At 40.2% G+C, this 16,489-nt stretch overlaps 1 protein-coding gene across 4 annotated transcripts in view; it reads right to left on the bottom strand.

Moving 5' to 3' along the window:
* Positions 1-673: 673 nt before the first annotated feature.
* Positions 674-16,489, bottom strand: part of LOC310957331 (myosin IXb) — a 29,236-nt gene continuing 13,420 nt past the window's right edge. For 2 of the 4 annotated variants that reach the window (XM_083927836.1, XM_083927835.1), the window contains exons 12-41: positions 16,120-16,261; positions 15,631-15,820; positions 15,400-15,475; positions 14,834-14,926; positions 14,684-14,723; positions 14,383-14,505; positions 13,841-13,921; positions 13,622-13,732; positions 13,377-13,499; positions 12,844-12,993; positions 12,523-12,662; positions 10,934-11,257; positions 10,528-10,609; positions 10,127-10,324; positions 9,010-9,116; positions 8,798-8,874; positions 8,178-8,362; positions 6,954-7,061; positions 6,498-6,674; positions 6,368-6,409; positions 6,161-6,272; positions 6,005-6,078; positions 5,647-5,839; positions 4,437-4,565; positions 4,093-4,198; positions 3,773-3,904; positions 3,463-3,586; positions 2,808-2,908; positions 2,589-2,713; positions 674-1,737 (exon numbers count right to left, since the gene is read on the bottom strand). In XM_083927836.1, coding sequence (XP_083783962.1) covers positions 1,448-1,737; positions 2,589-2,713; positions 2,808-2,908; positions 3,463-3,586; positions 3,773-3,904; positions 4,093-4,198; positions 4,437-4,565; positions 5,647-5,839; positions 6,005-6,078; positions 6,161-6,272; positions 6,368-6,409; positions 6,498-6,674; positions 6,954-7,061; positions 8,178-8,362; positions 8,798-8,874; positions 9,010-9,116; positions 10,127-10,324; positions 10,528-10,609; positions 10,934-11,257; positions 12,523-12,662; positions 12,844-12,993; positions 13,377-13,499; positions 13,622-13,732; positions 13,841-13,921; positions 14,383-14,505; positions 14,684-14,723; positions 14,834-14,926; positions 15,400-15,475; positions 15,631-15,820; positions 16,120-16,261 — 3,955 coding nt within the window. In that variant the 3' untranslated portion in view covers positions 674-1,447. Of the gene's footprint in view, positions 1,738-2,576; positions 2,714-2,807; positions 2,909-3,462; positions 3,587-3,772; positions 3,905-4,092; positions 4,199-4,436; positions 4,566-5,646; positions 5,840-6,004; positions 6,079-6,160; positions 6,273-6,367; positions 6,410-6,497; positions 6,675-6,953; positions 7,062-8,177; positions 8,363-8,797; positions 8,875-9,009; positions 9,117-10,126; positions 10,325-10,527; positions 10,610-10,933; positions 11,258-12,522; positions 12,663-12,843; positions 12,994-13,376; positions 13,500-13,621; positions 13,733-13,840; positions 13,922-14,382; positions 14,506-14,683; positions 14,724-14,833; positions 14,927-15,399; positions 15,476-15,630; positions 15,821-16,119; positions 16,262-16,489 lie in introns of all 4 variants that reach the window. The other 2 variants (XM_083927838.1, XM_083927837.1) reach the window with 2 other exon arrangements.

Below are 16,489 nucleotides of genomic sequence, written 5' to 3'. Positions count from 1 at the left end.
CATAGACATGTAACCAATAATATACAAGGCAACTGAAGGATTAGAAGTCACTGAAAATGTTTTCTGTCTCTGACTACACCATTGTAAATGTGATGTTTTCATATTTGTGCTCCTTTTCATATTATCTAATTTTAAAGTTTTTAAGCCCTACCAGTTATTCTTTTGCTTCTTTGCGTTTTTGATGTAAACTACAACCTTGTAGTGTAACCGGGGCATTTATAGTGAGTCTCAATCAGTCTGCTCAGTTAGTGGTCTGCTCTAGGTGTTGTTTTCATTTCTCTTGATACAAAAGGATTTCATTTAATTTCTCTCTCAAACTTCCACCTTTAGAACATTTCAGTTTCCTCACACATATTAGACTATGTAAGTTTACTTTTTGGTTCAAAATGTGATATCTAATCTAATTAGCTATTCAAAATATATCTAGTTAACATTTGTTTTGACATTAAAACTATTGTCAAAAAATGTATTGTAGTCTTCCTAGAGTATAAAAGTGCATTAACGTATCATGGAATCGGTGTAACACAGTATTTCAAAACACTTCTATAAAACCTGGTGTGATATTTATCTGTTTTTTTTTAGTTTTGGCCTAATGTATTTACATAATATGCCATATGCTGTTAAGACACTTGTCAGTGCTGCAGTATTTGTATTACAGCAAGAGAAATTTGAAAATGGTCAGTTTATTTCATTTCATGACAAACAACAAATTGAGGATGTTTACCCCCATATGCATTATTTCTACCCCTTAAAAATATACAGACATGCATATTTTAAAAAAACAAACATCTAAATGTACAGACAAAATGTTAACTTGGTGAAACTGCACAGCTTTGCAAAAACAGAGAGAAGTATTTTCAGTCAGTCTAATACGCAGGAATACGACCTTAAACATGTATTGAATCTATGGAAGCAACGTTTCAGAGGCACAACAATGCACTCTGTACAACGGAGAAGCACTCTGATTCTCTATGAACCATTTTGGCTCACTTATAAGACATTTTGTTCCACAAACACCATAAAGTCCCATTAGTATCATTGTGGTCGAGCTCAGAAAAATGTCCATTAGTCAGGAAGGCACTTGTGTCCTCCGTTGCTCCACATCATGTCTGTTTTTCTCTACAGATAAGACAGCTGGTCATACAGATTCACAGGAGTACCGGTACTTACCGTTCATAAAATATGTTTAAAATCTCATATAGTGTATATTTCATAAAGAGACTGAGTAGTCCTTACTGTTGGTTCCTGTTCAGATCTGTTAAAAAAAACCTTAAGCCTCAGTCCATATGATCTCCCATTAAATACATATAAATTCTCAAAGCACTTTGTTTTCATAGCAGCATTGACAAAAGGAAAAGTCTATAAAACAAAGTGCACTGTTTTTTTTTACATAACACAAGTCCTCTATCAACACGTGAGAATATTAATTTTCTTTTCACTCGTGGTGTTATGCACAGGGTAGATCTTCATCCTCATCAATGTAAGGGATATCCAGGTCGTCAAACCTCCCATTGGAAGCTTTGCTGGTGATTTGGGGCTTGTTCGTCGGGGAGGGGCCATCTTGGCTGGGCAGGAAGCACATAGATTGGGTATCATCTGTCTTTTGTCGAGGTGCAAACTCTATTTGTGCGTCACCTGTCTGAGCCATCAGACTTCTGACTCTCTCCGCCAGGTCAGGAGGTTTAGGTGGGCAGTCGGGTTTCTGGGTTTTCAACCGCATGGTCACTTTTTCCGTCACTAGAAACATCAGATTAGCAAACACATTTGGTATGAGCTGGAAGTACAAACACACTGTCAACCACAAGTTCCTGTGTTGGTTTGATAGTGTAGCTTATTTATGGAAACAACAAACACAAGACACTTGTTATATAAAGAACCACTTATTCAAATGAGGGCACATGGTCTGGGGTTAGAGAGGATATGGATTCGATCAGATCATCTACTCTGTGGTGACTACTTTCCCAGGGTGTCAGTGTGCTTCAAGCAAAGTGCTTGTTGGATAGTCTAAAGGCATTAGTATGCTCTAAATAAATAATTTGGATACATTTGAGGGGCTGTGTTTGACAGAAAATCTGAGAATGGCGCCCACTTTTTGGCCAAGTATGCAGCGGTGTGATAGTAAGGCAGGCTTGAATGTTTTTTTTCCCCGCCTTTTTATGAGGCCAGTCAGGTGTCATAGTGGGGGTGCTAACAAAAAAAACAAAACAACAACAACGCAGGATCATCCTGCAAAGAAGCTGAACCTGGCTCAACTTCGGACTGCAATGTGATGTCATCTGCCAAGATGCTACAACAGCCAATCAAATACCTGTAAGCACACATTTCTGGTGGATTACTTTGTAACGAGAACTGCATATTTCTACTGTTTACTTCACAATTGTTGAGACAAAAGATAAAACAGCTGCTGCCATGATAACTTGATCAATACAATCGTTAGAATAGAAAGCCAGGCAGGAAAGGCTGAGATTTTGAATCCTATTCCAGACAGAACGCTATCATGAGAACTTTTTCCAAACTAATCACATTCAATTTACAAGTGAGGTGTCTCCTTACGGAGGAAGGTGAAAATACCATACCTCCCTACTGACCTTCCGAGTCCAGGCTGCACAAGCTGTCCTCTAGACTCTCTGAGCTCATTGACGACGATGAGTCCAGGTTGTCATTGTCAGAGTTCTCCTGCTCCAGGTCAGGTAACCTGCAGGCCAAGTCCACCCTGAAAATAACAATACAAGATATTATTATGAAAGCTCATGTACTTCTACATTTATTGCACACAGTGCATTTAACTCATGTGAAAAACATCTCACTTTTCTTGCTTGATGGACTTGATCCTATCGATGAGGGTCCTCTCTGTTTCATCTGATTGTATTGGCTCTGGAGCATCTATCTCTGAAGGCTTTTCAACAACCTGCACAGAGATCAGAGTAGTTGAAGTGGGATTGGTGTTAGCTGATGAATCAAAACACTGGCTTCAAAGATATGTATTTTTAAACTGTATCTTCAACTTCGGTAATCTACTCTATGAGTGCTTCAGAAGTTTAGCATTTACTGTAGATGCTAAAAAGGCGTAAATCTTAAGTTTGCTTTGTTTCGATCATATACATCAAACATTAGGTGATAGTTGATGACACTGGCTTATACTGGTCCCCTCCCAGGTGTAAATGTGCAGATTAAAATCAATATAAAAGGAGGATATTAGTTCCTTGAACATTATTTTCCTCAGATTTTTCTCAAGTTTAACAATATCTGCTGGCAGAGCACTTGACAGTGAATTTAATATGTTTCTGTGAGTTGGTATACCTTTTCACTTAGTGGCATAGTCTGTGCTGTCTTGATGCGTTGTGCATCATCCAGCCTGACTGACCGTGAAAACGTAAAAAAAACAAAAAAGAAGACTGACAGAGGCTAACCCAGGTGTTATTTCATGCTGCACCTTCCTTTGGCGTTGTAGTTTTCTCTCACCGTGTTTTGTCTCCTCAGTTTGAGCTGATTGACAGCCAGGGCCTCTGCGTCTTCCAGCTTCTGGATATTCTGCATCTTCTCATTGTAGCGTCTGAACTGCTCAGAGATCAGTATTTCCACACACCTGCAGGCAGCACAGTCAAAGATGAATACACCCCCATAAAAACAACGCCCATCTCTAGAAACACACACAGTATATCCAACAAGAGCACATGCAGTGCTTTGAAGCCAGGCTTTTTCAATAGGCAAGAAATATATATAAATAAATACACTTCTTGAAGAGTTTTGGGAGTGTGCGGTTTTGACTCACATAGTAGTCTTGGACACATCCTTCATACCAAGGAGGGGGTCATCAACATTCGGTGAACGCAGGACACAGGGGGCAAACACAATAGCGAGAGAGCTTGGTGACATCTTATTGTGCTCTTCCTCCTTTGCAACCCTTAAAAAGACACACAGACCCAGATCTCACTTGTATCATACACAAGTAAACGACCAAATTCAATAATCACTGAGGAGTGGAGGATTCTTTGTAACTCACATTTTTGAATAAAGTGGAAATCATTATCACATTTCAGTTAAAGAGTAGACGCATTACGCATTACGAGGGAATTACAGAGATCTTCCTACCTGACAAGGTGAAAGATGAGCCGCTCTAATGTGTTGAAATTAGCAGGAGGAAGTTCATCGACCTTTTGGTATACAGCTCTTATTCTCTCCATTTTCTCTGGCAGCTCTGAGGGCAAACAAAGATGGAGATCAATACAAAAATTGTCAGGGTAAACCTCCATATCAGGAATTTCTATTATAACAAGAAGATCAAGATTGATGATTGATGATTGAGAGAAAAATAATCTGCAATTGCTTTGATTACTGATTAATCATTTAAGTAATTTTTCAAGTTATTAAGCCAAAAGAAGTCAGTTTAGTTTCACCGTTCTTCAGGGATTTGCTTTTTTCCAGTATTCACTCACCCACGGCATGCAGAAAGTCGTTGTAGAGGGAATAGGTCAGGAGGGGCTCCGGCAGCTCTCGGAGCCAACGTTTAACCAGACCTGTGATGGTGTGGATAGGGTAGTTGTCTAAACACGGGCCCTCGGGATCTGATACAAGACGGAACAACATGGGTGAAACTCACCAAAAAATGTTCAATTATTTCATTAGTATATGAAATTACTTTTTAAATCTTCACAGTCACGTGACGGATGAACCTTTATCATCATAATAACGAAAGTACAGAGTTCCTAAAAATGTTAAGTTGTCGTATATTCTATGTTTTAAGTTTTAATTTTTCTTAATTTGAATTTAAATCTATTAAAAAACATAACAATACAAACAAATTAACAGAAGAGATTAGACTAAGAACAAAAAGGAAAAAAAAAAATAGAGAGACGAAGAAATTATGACGGAGAGAAAATTCTGTCATATCATCTCTAGTGTCTCCCTAAAGTCCTTTCCACAGGAACAGGCTGTTCTTACTCCACACAACGCCAAATAATAGTACAAGGAACATCATGTTATGGAGCTCTAAAGTGCTACGACTCGGGCTGGGCAATGTCACAATATACTATATTGTCGAAATGACATTTAACTCTTTATATTGCTTCTATCTCGATGTCGAAAAAGCAGCGGCCAAACTGCCATAAGGCAATATTTACGTCACTTGGACAGCACTTTGCATTCTTCTATTCTAGTTTTAAGATTATTTTTTGGCCTTTTCATTCCTTTAACGGACGGGACAGCTGGAGGTTGACAGGAAATGGGAGAGAGAGAGGGGGCGACATGCAGCAAAGGGCCTCAGGTTGGAAGACTTTCAGCCTCTGTATATCGGGCACCTGCTCTAACAACTGAGCCACCGGGGCGCCCCTACGTTCTGATCCTTGCACGTTATGTTCATTTTAAGTTCTTACTGAAGTGAGAAAATATCATTTTCATCTGTCAAGTATTTAATTCACACAGGAGTATACAAAAATAGGCGTTACCATATGATTATTTCATATAGACTATTTATATAATGATGAAGAAGATGAGGAAATCATGAAGTCCATTATAAGTACAAGTCCGTATAATGAATTACCAGAATACATGCTGTATCACGATAAACAGATGACTTATATCAAGACAGAAGTTTTTGATCATATCGCAAAGAACTTTCAAGTTTCAGCTGGTGTGCAAAGAATTTACCAGTCTCCAGAATCTGGTGGAGCTCCCTCGCTCGGCAGGCTGAGCCTGACTTGCGGTAAATACCCTCCGTGTAGAGGCCGTTAAGCTCCACGTGCAACAGCAACAACTCCACCACTTTGGGCACGGGGTTGGCTTTGCTGGTGAGGACACACACCTGCACCCCAAAGTGAAGGGAGCCGGGTACACGGTCATCCTATCACAAGCAAACACAAAAGGAGGAAACAAGATTTCATAACATTTACAACAAGATAACATGTATTGACATTTATGGAGTTTTGAGAAATCGATGTGTATGTTTTTAAAATGATTCTGTCATAACATAGTATTTGTTGGAGTATTTAAAAAGGCCAGTTCTTACCTGCCTGGCACATCGTGTCGAGCAATCTGTGATGATGTTGTTCAGGCATTTCTTGTGACATATTAACTTGCAAGCTAAAATGAAGAGAAGAAATACAATGACATTCCTCTTTTTACATTTTACATTTTAGGGGTTCCTGCAGCTCTTTGCACTCACCACTGCACATGTAGGCTTTCTCCATCCCCCAGATGTAGGAGCCACACAGGTCACAAGACTGCATAATGGTCACCTGGTATGTGCTAAACAGGTGATCCAGAGGACTATTAGGCTGTAGAGAGAGGATGTACAGACAATGCACTAGGCTTATTAACTTGGATGCATGATGCAGAAATTTCACAATGTAGATGAAGGCATTCAACTTACACATTTGTCCTTTTTCCTCTTGTTCTTCGTCGTCTTGGTGGCCTAAGGGAAGCCAGAATTGAGATTTATGAGAGAGTCAAGGGAGAGCAATTAAGAGACTCATGATTGACCAAAATTCTCAAATGTATACCTTGGTTGGTTCAGACTCCGCTCGTTTTACCTCTCCCCTAATAAAGCCGTCCAGCACAGACTGAAACAAGTTGACCACCAGTGACACTTCTTCTGTCTCCTTCTTCTTGGCCCCTGCTAGGGTGTTCACTGTGTTGCGGTAGCCCTTCATCAGATCTTTATAGCCGATTTGGGGCTTCTGTTGGTCACAAGGGGTACATGAAAAGTATAGTTAGTGACCACTTATTTTAGCTTGTTTGTAAGACATTTAGCAGCAGAGTAACAATAGGTAAGTTGAATTAATCTACATCCCAACATCTGAAACATTGTAAAATAACTGCTAACAGCAGAACTTAAATCAACAAGTATAAAAAAATGTTCCTACAACAATGAAAAAGGCTAGTAAAACTATGCCCCCCATTACTTTCTTACCACTAGATTAAACTTTATATAGTACAGAGGAAGACACTGAACTGACCTTTACAGAGTACATGCCTTTGATGGTATCTCTGAACTGCATGGTGGCTGTGAGGAAGATGCTCTCTGTTGGCGACAGCTGTTTTATTCTACTTCGCAGCTCATTCACCTAAGGATAAAAATGAGAACATCATTAACATGTGGATCAAAGAATTTTCTTTATTTTATTGTATTTATTGGAGAGAGAGAGGGGTATGACATATAACAAAGGACAGTTATGTGGCATATACGGTAAATGGACATGCACTTATATAACGGCTTTCTAGTCTTCTGACTATTCAAGGCGCTTTCACAGTGTTTGTCACAGTCACACAGACATTCACACTGACGGCAGTGGGCATCTACATACCATCTGATCTAATCTAACCATTCATACCACATTCACAGCACGGGGAGCAATTCAGGGTTCAGTGTCTTGCCCAAAGAGACTTCGACATGCGGCCCGGAGGAGCCCAGGGTTTAAACCGCTGATCTCTCTAATGGAAGACGACCCGCTCTACCTCTGAGCTGCCCCCACAGATAGCTTTCAGCTACTGAGTTACTGAGATTGGACAATAATACAACAATCTATGTTACTATTCCACAATAAAAATGTACAAAATAAATTGTAACATGTAAATAAGACATTGTGGTTGACTGATGGTTTTTTAACCGATATTTAAAACACACACACGCACGCACACACACGCGGCGGCTGATGGCCAAAATATATAATTGCCTCATGAGCACAGGCATCGGCCGACGTTGGCCCAATTAATCATTCTATTACTATTATGTATTATAAAATATCTATGTAAATAAAAACCAACTATATATAAACTATATACAATAAATGATCATGTGATCAAATGTTTTACTGGAATTACCTTTTATATTACAAACAGATTTTTTTTTTCAATATGCCATTTTCAAACATGTATTTTATTATTTTACAGTGCCGTTTTTCCCGGTTACATATTCCTTTCATAATGTCACTTTTGAAAAAAAATAACCTGTTGTTACTCACGACCCCTCCCTTCAGCCGCTCATGCTGCCTCATCCATGAGAGCTGATTGTGTGTGGTAAATGTATGTACAGACTTAATTAAAAAGTGTAAGATTGTGTAAAATAACTGGGCTACACTGCAAAAAAACAATAGAAACAATATATGTGTCGTGATTTGGAAGTGCTATTGTTAAAGCCTGAGTTAACTGTTCAGATTCCCCTCCTCAGGTGTTGATCTCACCTGATTGCCGAGGAATTCGTCCAGGTTTCGTAGCTCTTTGGTGTCGGTGATCTCACGCTCCAGAGATGTATTGCACTGCAAAGCCCGCGTGGCCCGACTGATACGAATGGTCGGGTTTCGACTGACCCTCTCACTATTCTGGTTTGGCATGTGGTAGGGGTGTGGAGAGTAGCTGGCCAAGGTGACTGCAGTTAAACGAGGGAGATGTTGCATCAATAGTACAAAAGTTTCTTATCTCTTTACTGGTGATGTACAGGATACTTTGGAGCCTCTTCAAGAAGGCCTTGTTTTACAAGTTGCTGGTCAGGAAATAACCTCCAGATGGCAGGAAAGAGTAAAGGTGTGTTAACCAGGGATGTATGATGGTAAACTGAGCTCTCCATTTGTAAGATCCAGTAAACAAACACCAACATCATAAGAAAAAAGTCACAGCTGTGAGACTGCCACATTTCCCCCTTTATACTCTTTCCTTTAGACATGGCCCTCAAATAATTTACATTTTCTTTATACTACAGATCTTTCAACAGTGTTTGTTGCATATTTAAAGTGCAATGTATGTGTACATTGTACAACATTTGTATTTTACAGAAAAATACTTTACGATTGCTGCTTTTGGTTACCTTTATCTAAGGGGGAGATGCTGCCTGAGGAATATTTAGGCGTCCGCTTTTTCAGGAATCTGCCGAGAAACCAAACCCTGTAGGAAAGACAGTCTGATTCAACTCCATGCAGCGACATGTCAAATACATGAAGTATTGTTAAAAACATAACGCTCTTTCCTTAAAACTCAAAACCTTGAACAATTTCCTTTGAACTGAGAGTAGGGGTTTACCTCTCAGGAGTTGTGAGCTGTGATTGGTTGGATCCCCTTTGTCCGGAGTTCTCATTGGCGCTCCTGGCTGGAAGGCTAAACCTCGACCCATCGGTTTCTGCTGGTATCTGCAACAAAACAGGAACGTGCTCTAAGTCAAAATATAAAACTTGCGAACAAACAACTTTCACAGGACAACCCCAGTTATTGTTCTGATATCCCAAGTAATACAGTTAGTCCTCTTTCTCCACCACGTCCCCCTGCAGCGACTGCACCACCACCGAACCAGGCCACATAAACAGGATCAAATGTTAGCACCATAGCAGCCTTCACCATTTTTAACTCATGCAAAGCTGAACTATATCCTGCCACCATCTGAACTTTGACCTTTTTTGCTTTAATTAGTATGAGCAAAGTTAGTTCATACATGTATGACATTGTGTCAGTGTGTTATAACATTTATTATTTACACATTCAAGTGATTTTAAATTGTATTCTCATTCAAGTTCATTAATAAATGCGAACATCAGTTCAGTTGTATGATTTTTTTCATTGCCGATTATGATTTTTGTGAAAATATTTTGTATATTACAGTGATGATTACGTTTTTTAACTTAAAATCATTTTTCATAAACCAGAGGTCGATGGGTTAATTTAATGATTGGTTCATTTGTATGGTGCCATATAGATTAAGTCCTATACAAGTTGCTTCGTATACTTCAAGAGATAAATATGATTAAAGTGAGTTAATGACTTATTTAAGCAATAGACAGTACATAAATCGAATAGTTTTACATATGAAATTGCTTTAATCAGATAAAGAATGAATTTGTTGTATGGTATTTAGTATCTTGTACAGTAAGCTCAACACAATAACTTTAAAGTGACCAAAAACTGAACTGTACCTACAGTACGGCTCATTTGGGTGTAGACACAAAAAAGATCAGAAATGAGCTTTGAGTTTTCCTTTTTGTTTTTCGGAAGCAACAGCTCATTTTTTTTTTCTCTCTCCTGCGCTGCAGAGCGGAAATAAGAAGTCCCAGAGCAATGCAACCTTCAATCCTTATGGGACATATACATGCAAGGCCTGCATGCAGAGTAGCATCATGGTCGGTCAAAACCTCCCTTCGTCCAGTACCTTGACCTGGAATTTGAAGGCCCTGACATCCCCGCTACTGGCCGCACCCTTCATGTTGGGCACATGGGGGCTGATGGGAGGCAGTGGAAAGCTCCAGTACTCGCTCTCCTTGGAGCCCCCAAAAATCATCATCAAACCGCTGCGGCCGTAGGCTAAGCGCCGCTTGCGTTTGGGATACTTGCGGAGACGCACCCTGACCTAATTGGGTCAGGAAAGGTGATGAGGCACATACAGAAAGGCCTTCTTTGATCTGTGTGTAGGGAGCCTCGATTTGTGCGCTTACAGCACACACAACTACAGTTCTTTGAAAATCCAATGCCAACGTTTATTGTTGTATAGGACACAAACTACGACTGTATGAAAAGCAAAATTAAATGTTCTAGTGTTGTGACAAATGTTACCTCACTGGTAGAGGGTGAGCTATCAGAGCCGGATGAGCTGATCTTAAGCAATTCATCAACAGACATGGACTTTGCTTTGCGCCTGCAGAAGGAAACAGAAGCAAAGCTGAGAACGACTGTGGGACTAATCTAAAACACATTGCAGTTATTGACAACAGCATCAATATATACGTTTTGAGAAACAATTGCCATGTAAACATTTTGTTATGAAATAGACACAACAGATATACAAATAGAAACACATGATCAGACAAAGAAAGTTGATGACCTTATGACCTTATAGAGGAACGAAAAGAAACTTTAAGAAAGGCTCTAGAAATTTGTCCTCAACATCTCCTCAATGATGTTGGAGCTCAACAGAGCTCCAACATCATTGAGGAGATTCCTACGAGTTCGAGACGCTTACCCGAAATCCTCTTTCCGAACATTCCGTCGTCGTATTTCTGGACTTGATTCATCTGTTGGTTCGCCCTCGCTCTGTCTTCCCCTCCACCTCTCGGCCTTCTCCTTGATGCCCCCCATATCTGTGTAACGCTGAAGCGAGCTGCTAGAGGGGCTGGTGGAGCCATCGTCACTGCCAGCTTTAGAGTCCAGTGGGAGCGAGAGGGGTCTGTTGAGAGGGGGAGGGGATCCTCTGCCCTCTCGCTTCTCCCTGCTGCCGGACCTCTGCCGGGTCCTGTTAGGGCTGAGCTCCACTTTGTGCTGCCTCTTTAACTCCTTTTTTGTCAAGCTGTTATGAAAGAACTACTCAATCAGACTGGCATCACAACAGTGTATCCATAATATAAATTCTAATGTTTATCATCGGTATCGATTCTAATTCCACCTGAAATGCTATTACAGTCAACTGAACCAGATTGACCGACTAAGTTTAAACTACTGAATAAACTCTGGGCCGATATGAACTCATCATAGCTCATCAAAGATATATAGGTATCAGCATGTATCTGTTTGTAGGTAACAATACATGCTATATGCCATATAATATTTGGCCAAGTATATTTTTCAATTGTAAAATGTCCTGCTCAGTATATATTCTGGTCAAATGTCTGTTAACACTATGTGTTAGGTCATAACATTGTCTCTGAATAATATTCTATCTTTTGCACACATGCCTCTGAACACTAACCTGACTCTGCCAGATGGATAGATTCACACAAATTCTCATTTGCTCTGTTTATCCATATGGGAACTCTGGGTTGGAGATCTTTTGGGAAGGGGCGGAAATACTGTTTGCTGATTGGATAGACCATGCAAATTTAGGAAATTTACGGATTAAAGGCATTATTTCAGGTGTCCGGTCCATATTCCAACAGAAAAAAGCGTTAGCGAGCTGTTTGCTCGATAGCTGCGCTCATCTCATCCGTGGAAGCCACCGTTGTTTACACTAAACAGTCGCTTCTCGTTGCGTCACAATTCGAGTCGCCTCAAAACCAATGCTGATTGGTTCGGTCGCTTGGGCAACCTTCTCCAAATTTTCTCTGCCACAGGTTACCAGAGATCAGGATGGTCTCGCATGGCTACCTGAACACTCAACAACAACATTCACTGCAAGGTAGACACCCGAGTGCAACATGTGCTACTGAGAGTGTAACAGACCTGTGCAGGATTTAAGTAAAAGATCTGTACAGGTTGAACATAAACATTGCAACGACTCATAGATGTTTCTTGTTTTGCTTCTGTGGCTTTTAATGCACCACCCAGTAAAACTGGGATTGTAAATGCAGCTTTTCTAAGTACTGTGTTTCAGTCAGGGGTGGGTGGATGGCATGCTGCACATTAACCCAGTAACACATCATGTTATGTCAACCAAATGGAATAATATTTACATTTTACACCCTCAGGTGTCTCGGGGGAACAGGGCATATGAAGGCTTCTATACTCAAATCTTGTAGTTGCCTTTTTACATAAATCAAGTTAAATTCTACTAAAGTGACATTTTATTCAACAAGGGCAGCTGCAATGTGAGCAGTGTAGGTTTAGTGGCATGTGTACCTGTCCCGTCTAGGTTGGGTCTCGGACGTGCTCCCATCATCCCCCGTCCCGTGGTCGTGCTTCTTCAGGGAACTCTTCCATGCTGTCTGGATCACTGTAGCAGCTCGGTTTTGTTTCTCATAGAACTCGCGCCAGCTCCTCTGAAAAACACCAGAAATCCTCTGTAAACTTTAGTCTTCTGTGTCTTTACTCGTTCTTAAGCCTTTGGGACAGTTTATCATCCTTGGAAACTTGTGATGGGATGAATGTTTTGTATAGTAGTTTCCAAAAAGACATATTAAATGTTTTCTATTTCACAGCATTTTATACAAAAAATGGTACCTGTATAATCATAGTGGCATCCCTCCTTTGCAGGAAGTGCAACCTCATCAGACAGGCGCGGAACCAGCGCTGCAGGATGATGATGTGACGCATCACTTCTTTGTTAAGAGTGTCTTGGAGCAGTTGCCTCTCCTTCTCCTTGAGGAACACCTGAGTAGATGAAAGAGAGATACACAAATGATGAAACCACTGGGAACAATTATACGGTGCAATCTGTCGTACAGTTTAATACATACATTAACGCTTACGGACTTTTATGGCTCTATGTAAAGCATGAAATCTGCTATGTCTTTTTAGGAAGTGACAGTGTTCTCTGACTGACGACAGCTGCTCACTTTGAGATGCATTTTGATATTCACAAAACCCCTTGCCTGTCATGTCATTTGTTGGATGCTTTAAATTCAAAATACATTACAGAAACATTGGTACACGCAGTCACTCTTGGGTGAGCTCAGTGTGAAGAAAGTTTCCAACCATGGTACCATGCCGAGTTAAGATCAGACCAAATTACCTACAATATCAAGAACATTTACCTTGGTTTTTCCTATTTGATACGTGGAGTTACCCAGCTTCATCCTCTCAAACAGTCCAGTTATGTGCTCTGGCGTTACAGTAGCTCCTTTCGGTAGCAACATTCGGAACTTCTCGACAAATTCCTGTCATCGAGAGAGAAACAGTATCAGAAGTGCAAATTATAATTTTTTTCTCACAGATACAGAAGTAAGTTTGATTTCCTTTTCATTCTAAATTCATATATATATATATATTCATATGCCACCTTGAATGTGTATTTAGCACTGTAGCCGGACTTCTGGATGTGAACCATCTGCATTATGCCTGTGTACTTGATTTGCTGTAGCACAAGTTCATCATCAAAGTGCAGCTCCTTCTGCAAAAACAAAGCATTTCCCCTATGTGATGAACTGTTTGATAGAGTCCAACATGTAGGACTACATTTCCAATTACATCAGTGTTACATGGTCGCAGATGACGTTACCTTTTCAGCGTTAGAGCGAACACAGAAAATAAAGAATGGCTCAGCTTTTTCGACTGTCTCCATCAGCTTTCCGAGTGAGGCCTGTGAGAGACAGAACTGCAGTGAGTACTGGTTGATGGATTAATTGTAATTATATTACATTAAAAACGGTATTTGTTTCTAAAATAAAAAGGAAAAGTTTGGAGCTTTTTGAAATCTATTTAATTATCTCCAGTCTTATAGTACAGTACATGAGTCGTTGAGTTGTTAAATAACTGTGAATTTCCTAATTGAACTTTCGGATACATGAATCTGAAAACGACTACATGAGCAATGAGTATGAAGAAGAGGGGGAAAGGCTTAAAAAAACAAAACAATCTCCCAATCAGTCACTGAGACTGAGGTTTTATCATTAAAAAAACACTTGAAAAGGTTTCTATACTGTGGCTATAGAATTGTGCAAAAAAATAAAAACAGAAAAAATGTTGCATGAAGTGGCCCTTAATGTTAGTTTAATGTCACGTTAAGTCATGATAGTCAGCAAAGGTACAGAAAGGACAAACCTGAAACTGAGCGCCAACTGTCAGGGGCTTTGCCTTCTGATGGGGGTGGAAGATGAATTTGCTGGTTCGGTCATGTGCGGCTACACCAACAATATGTCGGAGGGAGTGCACATCCATGAGGTTCTGTTCAATAAGACATAATAAAGTCTGTGAGCCGAGATAGAGGCGCGTATGAACGGATGAATGAACAGGCATAATGAATCACGCGTTCACATTTCAGATGTACAAACAACTGTGTTGAAATGCTGCTTTTGAGATGACTTCACAAGCTCTGAGCACACTGCACCCGTCAACACGTTACCTTTGGAATGAGCTGCTTCTGTCGACCGCTTCGAGTTTTCCTGCAGAAAATACAGGGAAAAAACGAGGCTCCGTTCAACGTACAGCTCTGGAAATAGAATGTGAGAAGGTGAAGCATAAGACATTAAAATCCGTGTTTAGGCCCACTTACTTTCTCTTTTCATAATTGATAAAGATATCTTCAAATACATCGAGAGGATGTTCATCAGAGCGATCGAAGGAGAAATCCAGAGTCAGGCTGTGGCTGTAAATGTCAGAGACATGAACTTCATCAGCAAAGAGGCAGTTCTTTTTTATTTTTTTTAAGGTATAATTCCCTTTTGACAACCTTTTTTATGTTTATAGGTGCTCATTAATGGTAATCCATCTTGTGTTGTGATCTTGTGTATATGTAACATCGTCTCAGATCTGGCTGTCAATGAGATTTCCTGAATAAATGAAGCTTAACTAGCTAACTAGATAAATGAGACAATGAATGCACTAATTAAAAAAGTAATTCATGAAGTATTTGTGCCTATTTTTTGGGGATGAAACCTGGATGGTTGATGGTTACTGTTGCTAATTAATTGATTCTCTAAAACTGAAAATGCCTGCCTGATTCAAGACCTGCTGTAAGTTTGAAGACATTTGGTTGTATCAAAATAAAAATATAATTGGAATAGAGACATGTCAGTGGCAGTTAAATCCACTATAAATGCAGCAGTGTAGTGGATTTACCTGGACAGTCTGTTAACAGTACTGCTGCTTTGTTTCATCTCTCTGAGGGTCTTGCGGGAGCGTCGGCTGGCAGATACTGTGGTGACAATACAACAAAGCAGATGAATATAATCAACAGAACATGTGGATTTGATGGAGTCATTTAGAAAGTCTTTATTAAAAACAGGGTTAGTTATTTTAGCTGTTGACGCAGCTGAAAATGTGGCTCGATAAGCAACTAAAGCCACCTACTCGATTCTGCACGCTGCCTTCCCAGGTTCTTGAATACCGTAAGGATGCGGATGGTAGCTCGGAGGACTCCCCATCGGAACAGAGCTTCTGGACTCATTGCAACCAAGTGGTGCACGAACGACAACTCACTGCTCCGCAGAAGTGATATGACATCAGGACGCATGTGCTCTGTGTTTTTCTGCCGGAAATCCTGAAGATCAAGAAGAATCACGATTGACATGCTGTAATCCCTTATTGTTGCTGTAGTTATACAAAAGGGAGGCTCACATTCGTTATTTGTATTCACAACTTTAAACTTCACAGTGCAGGGAGGGAGGAGCATTAATCATTTACTTAGTTCAATAATTTTGTAGGTTTTTCCCACAGTGGCTTATCTAACAAGGCTACTGCAGACCCTCACTGTGTGTATCTGTACACTTACTGAATTTCTAATGTTTATTATTTACTTTGTAGAATAAAGATGTTTGCAGTGTGTGAAATATACTCCACCTTGATGTGATATTTAACCCTCCCAGCAAAGTGTTGAATGACAAAAGTCGGCTCTGTATTTGAGGAGGGTACAAAGAATGGGTTGTCCTGATGTTGCTGTTTCAACTTGTCCAACAGGGTTTCATCTGTGGCCTGAGGGAGGCTGGAGATACACAGAGAAGGACAGAATATCAGTATCAACATATGGTATGTGGGAAGAAAATGAGCATGATTTAGGTAAAAACTAGGGCTGTAACGGTTTGTGTACAGTAATCGTGCCAAACTGTCACTGTACGGGGGCCACAGTAGAGGGGTGATGGTACTATGCACGCAGAGTACACGATTGATTGATGCACGCAATGCATAATAATGTAAAGTTCACAAGCTCAAG

Source organism: Echiichthys vipera (assembly GCF_963691815.1).
Source record: "Echiichthys vipera genome assembly, chromosome: 15".
NCBI classification, from domain to species: Eukaryota; Metazoa; Chordata; class Actinopteri; order Perciformes; family Trachinidae; genus Echiichthys; species Echiichthys vipera.
The sequence above is the reverse complement of the archived record's forward strand: the minus strand, read 5'-3'. Positions and strand labels throughout refer to the sequence as shown.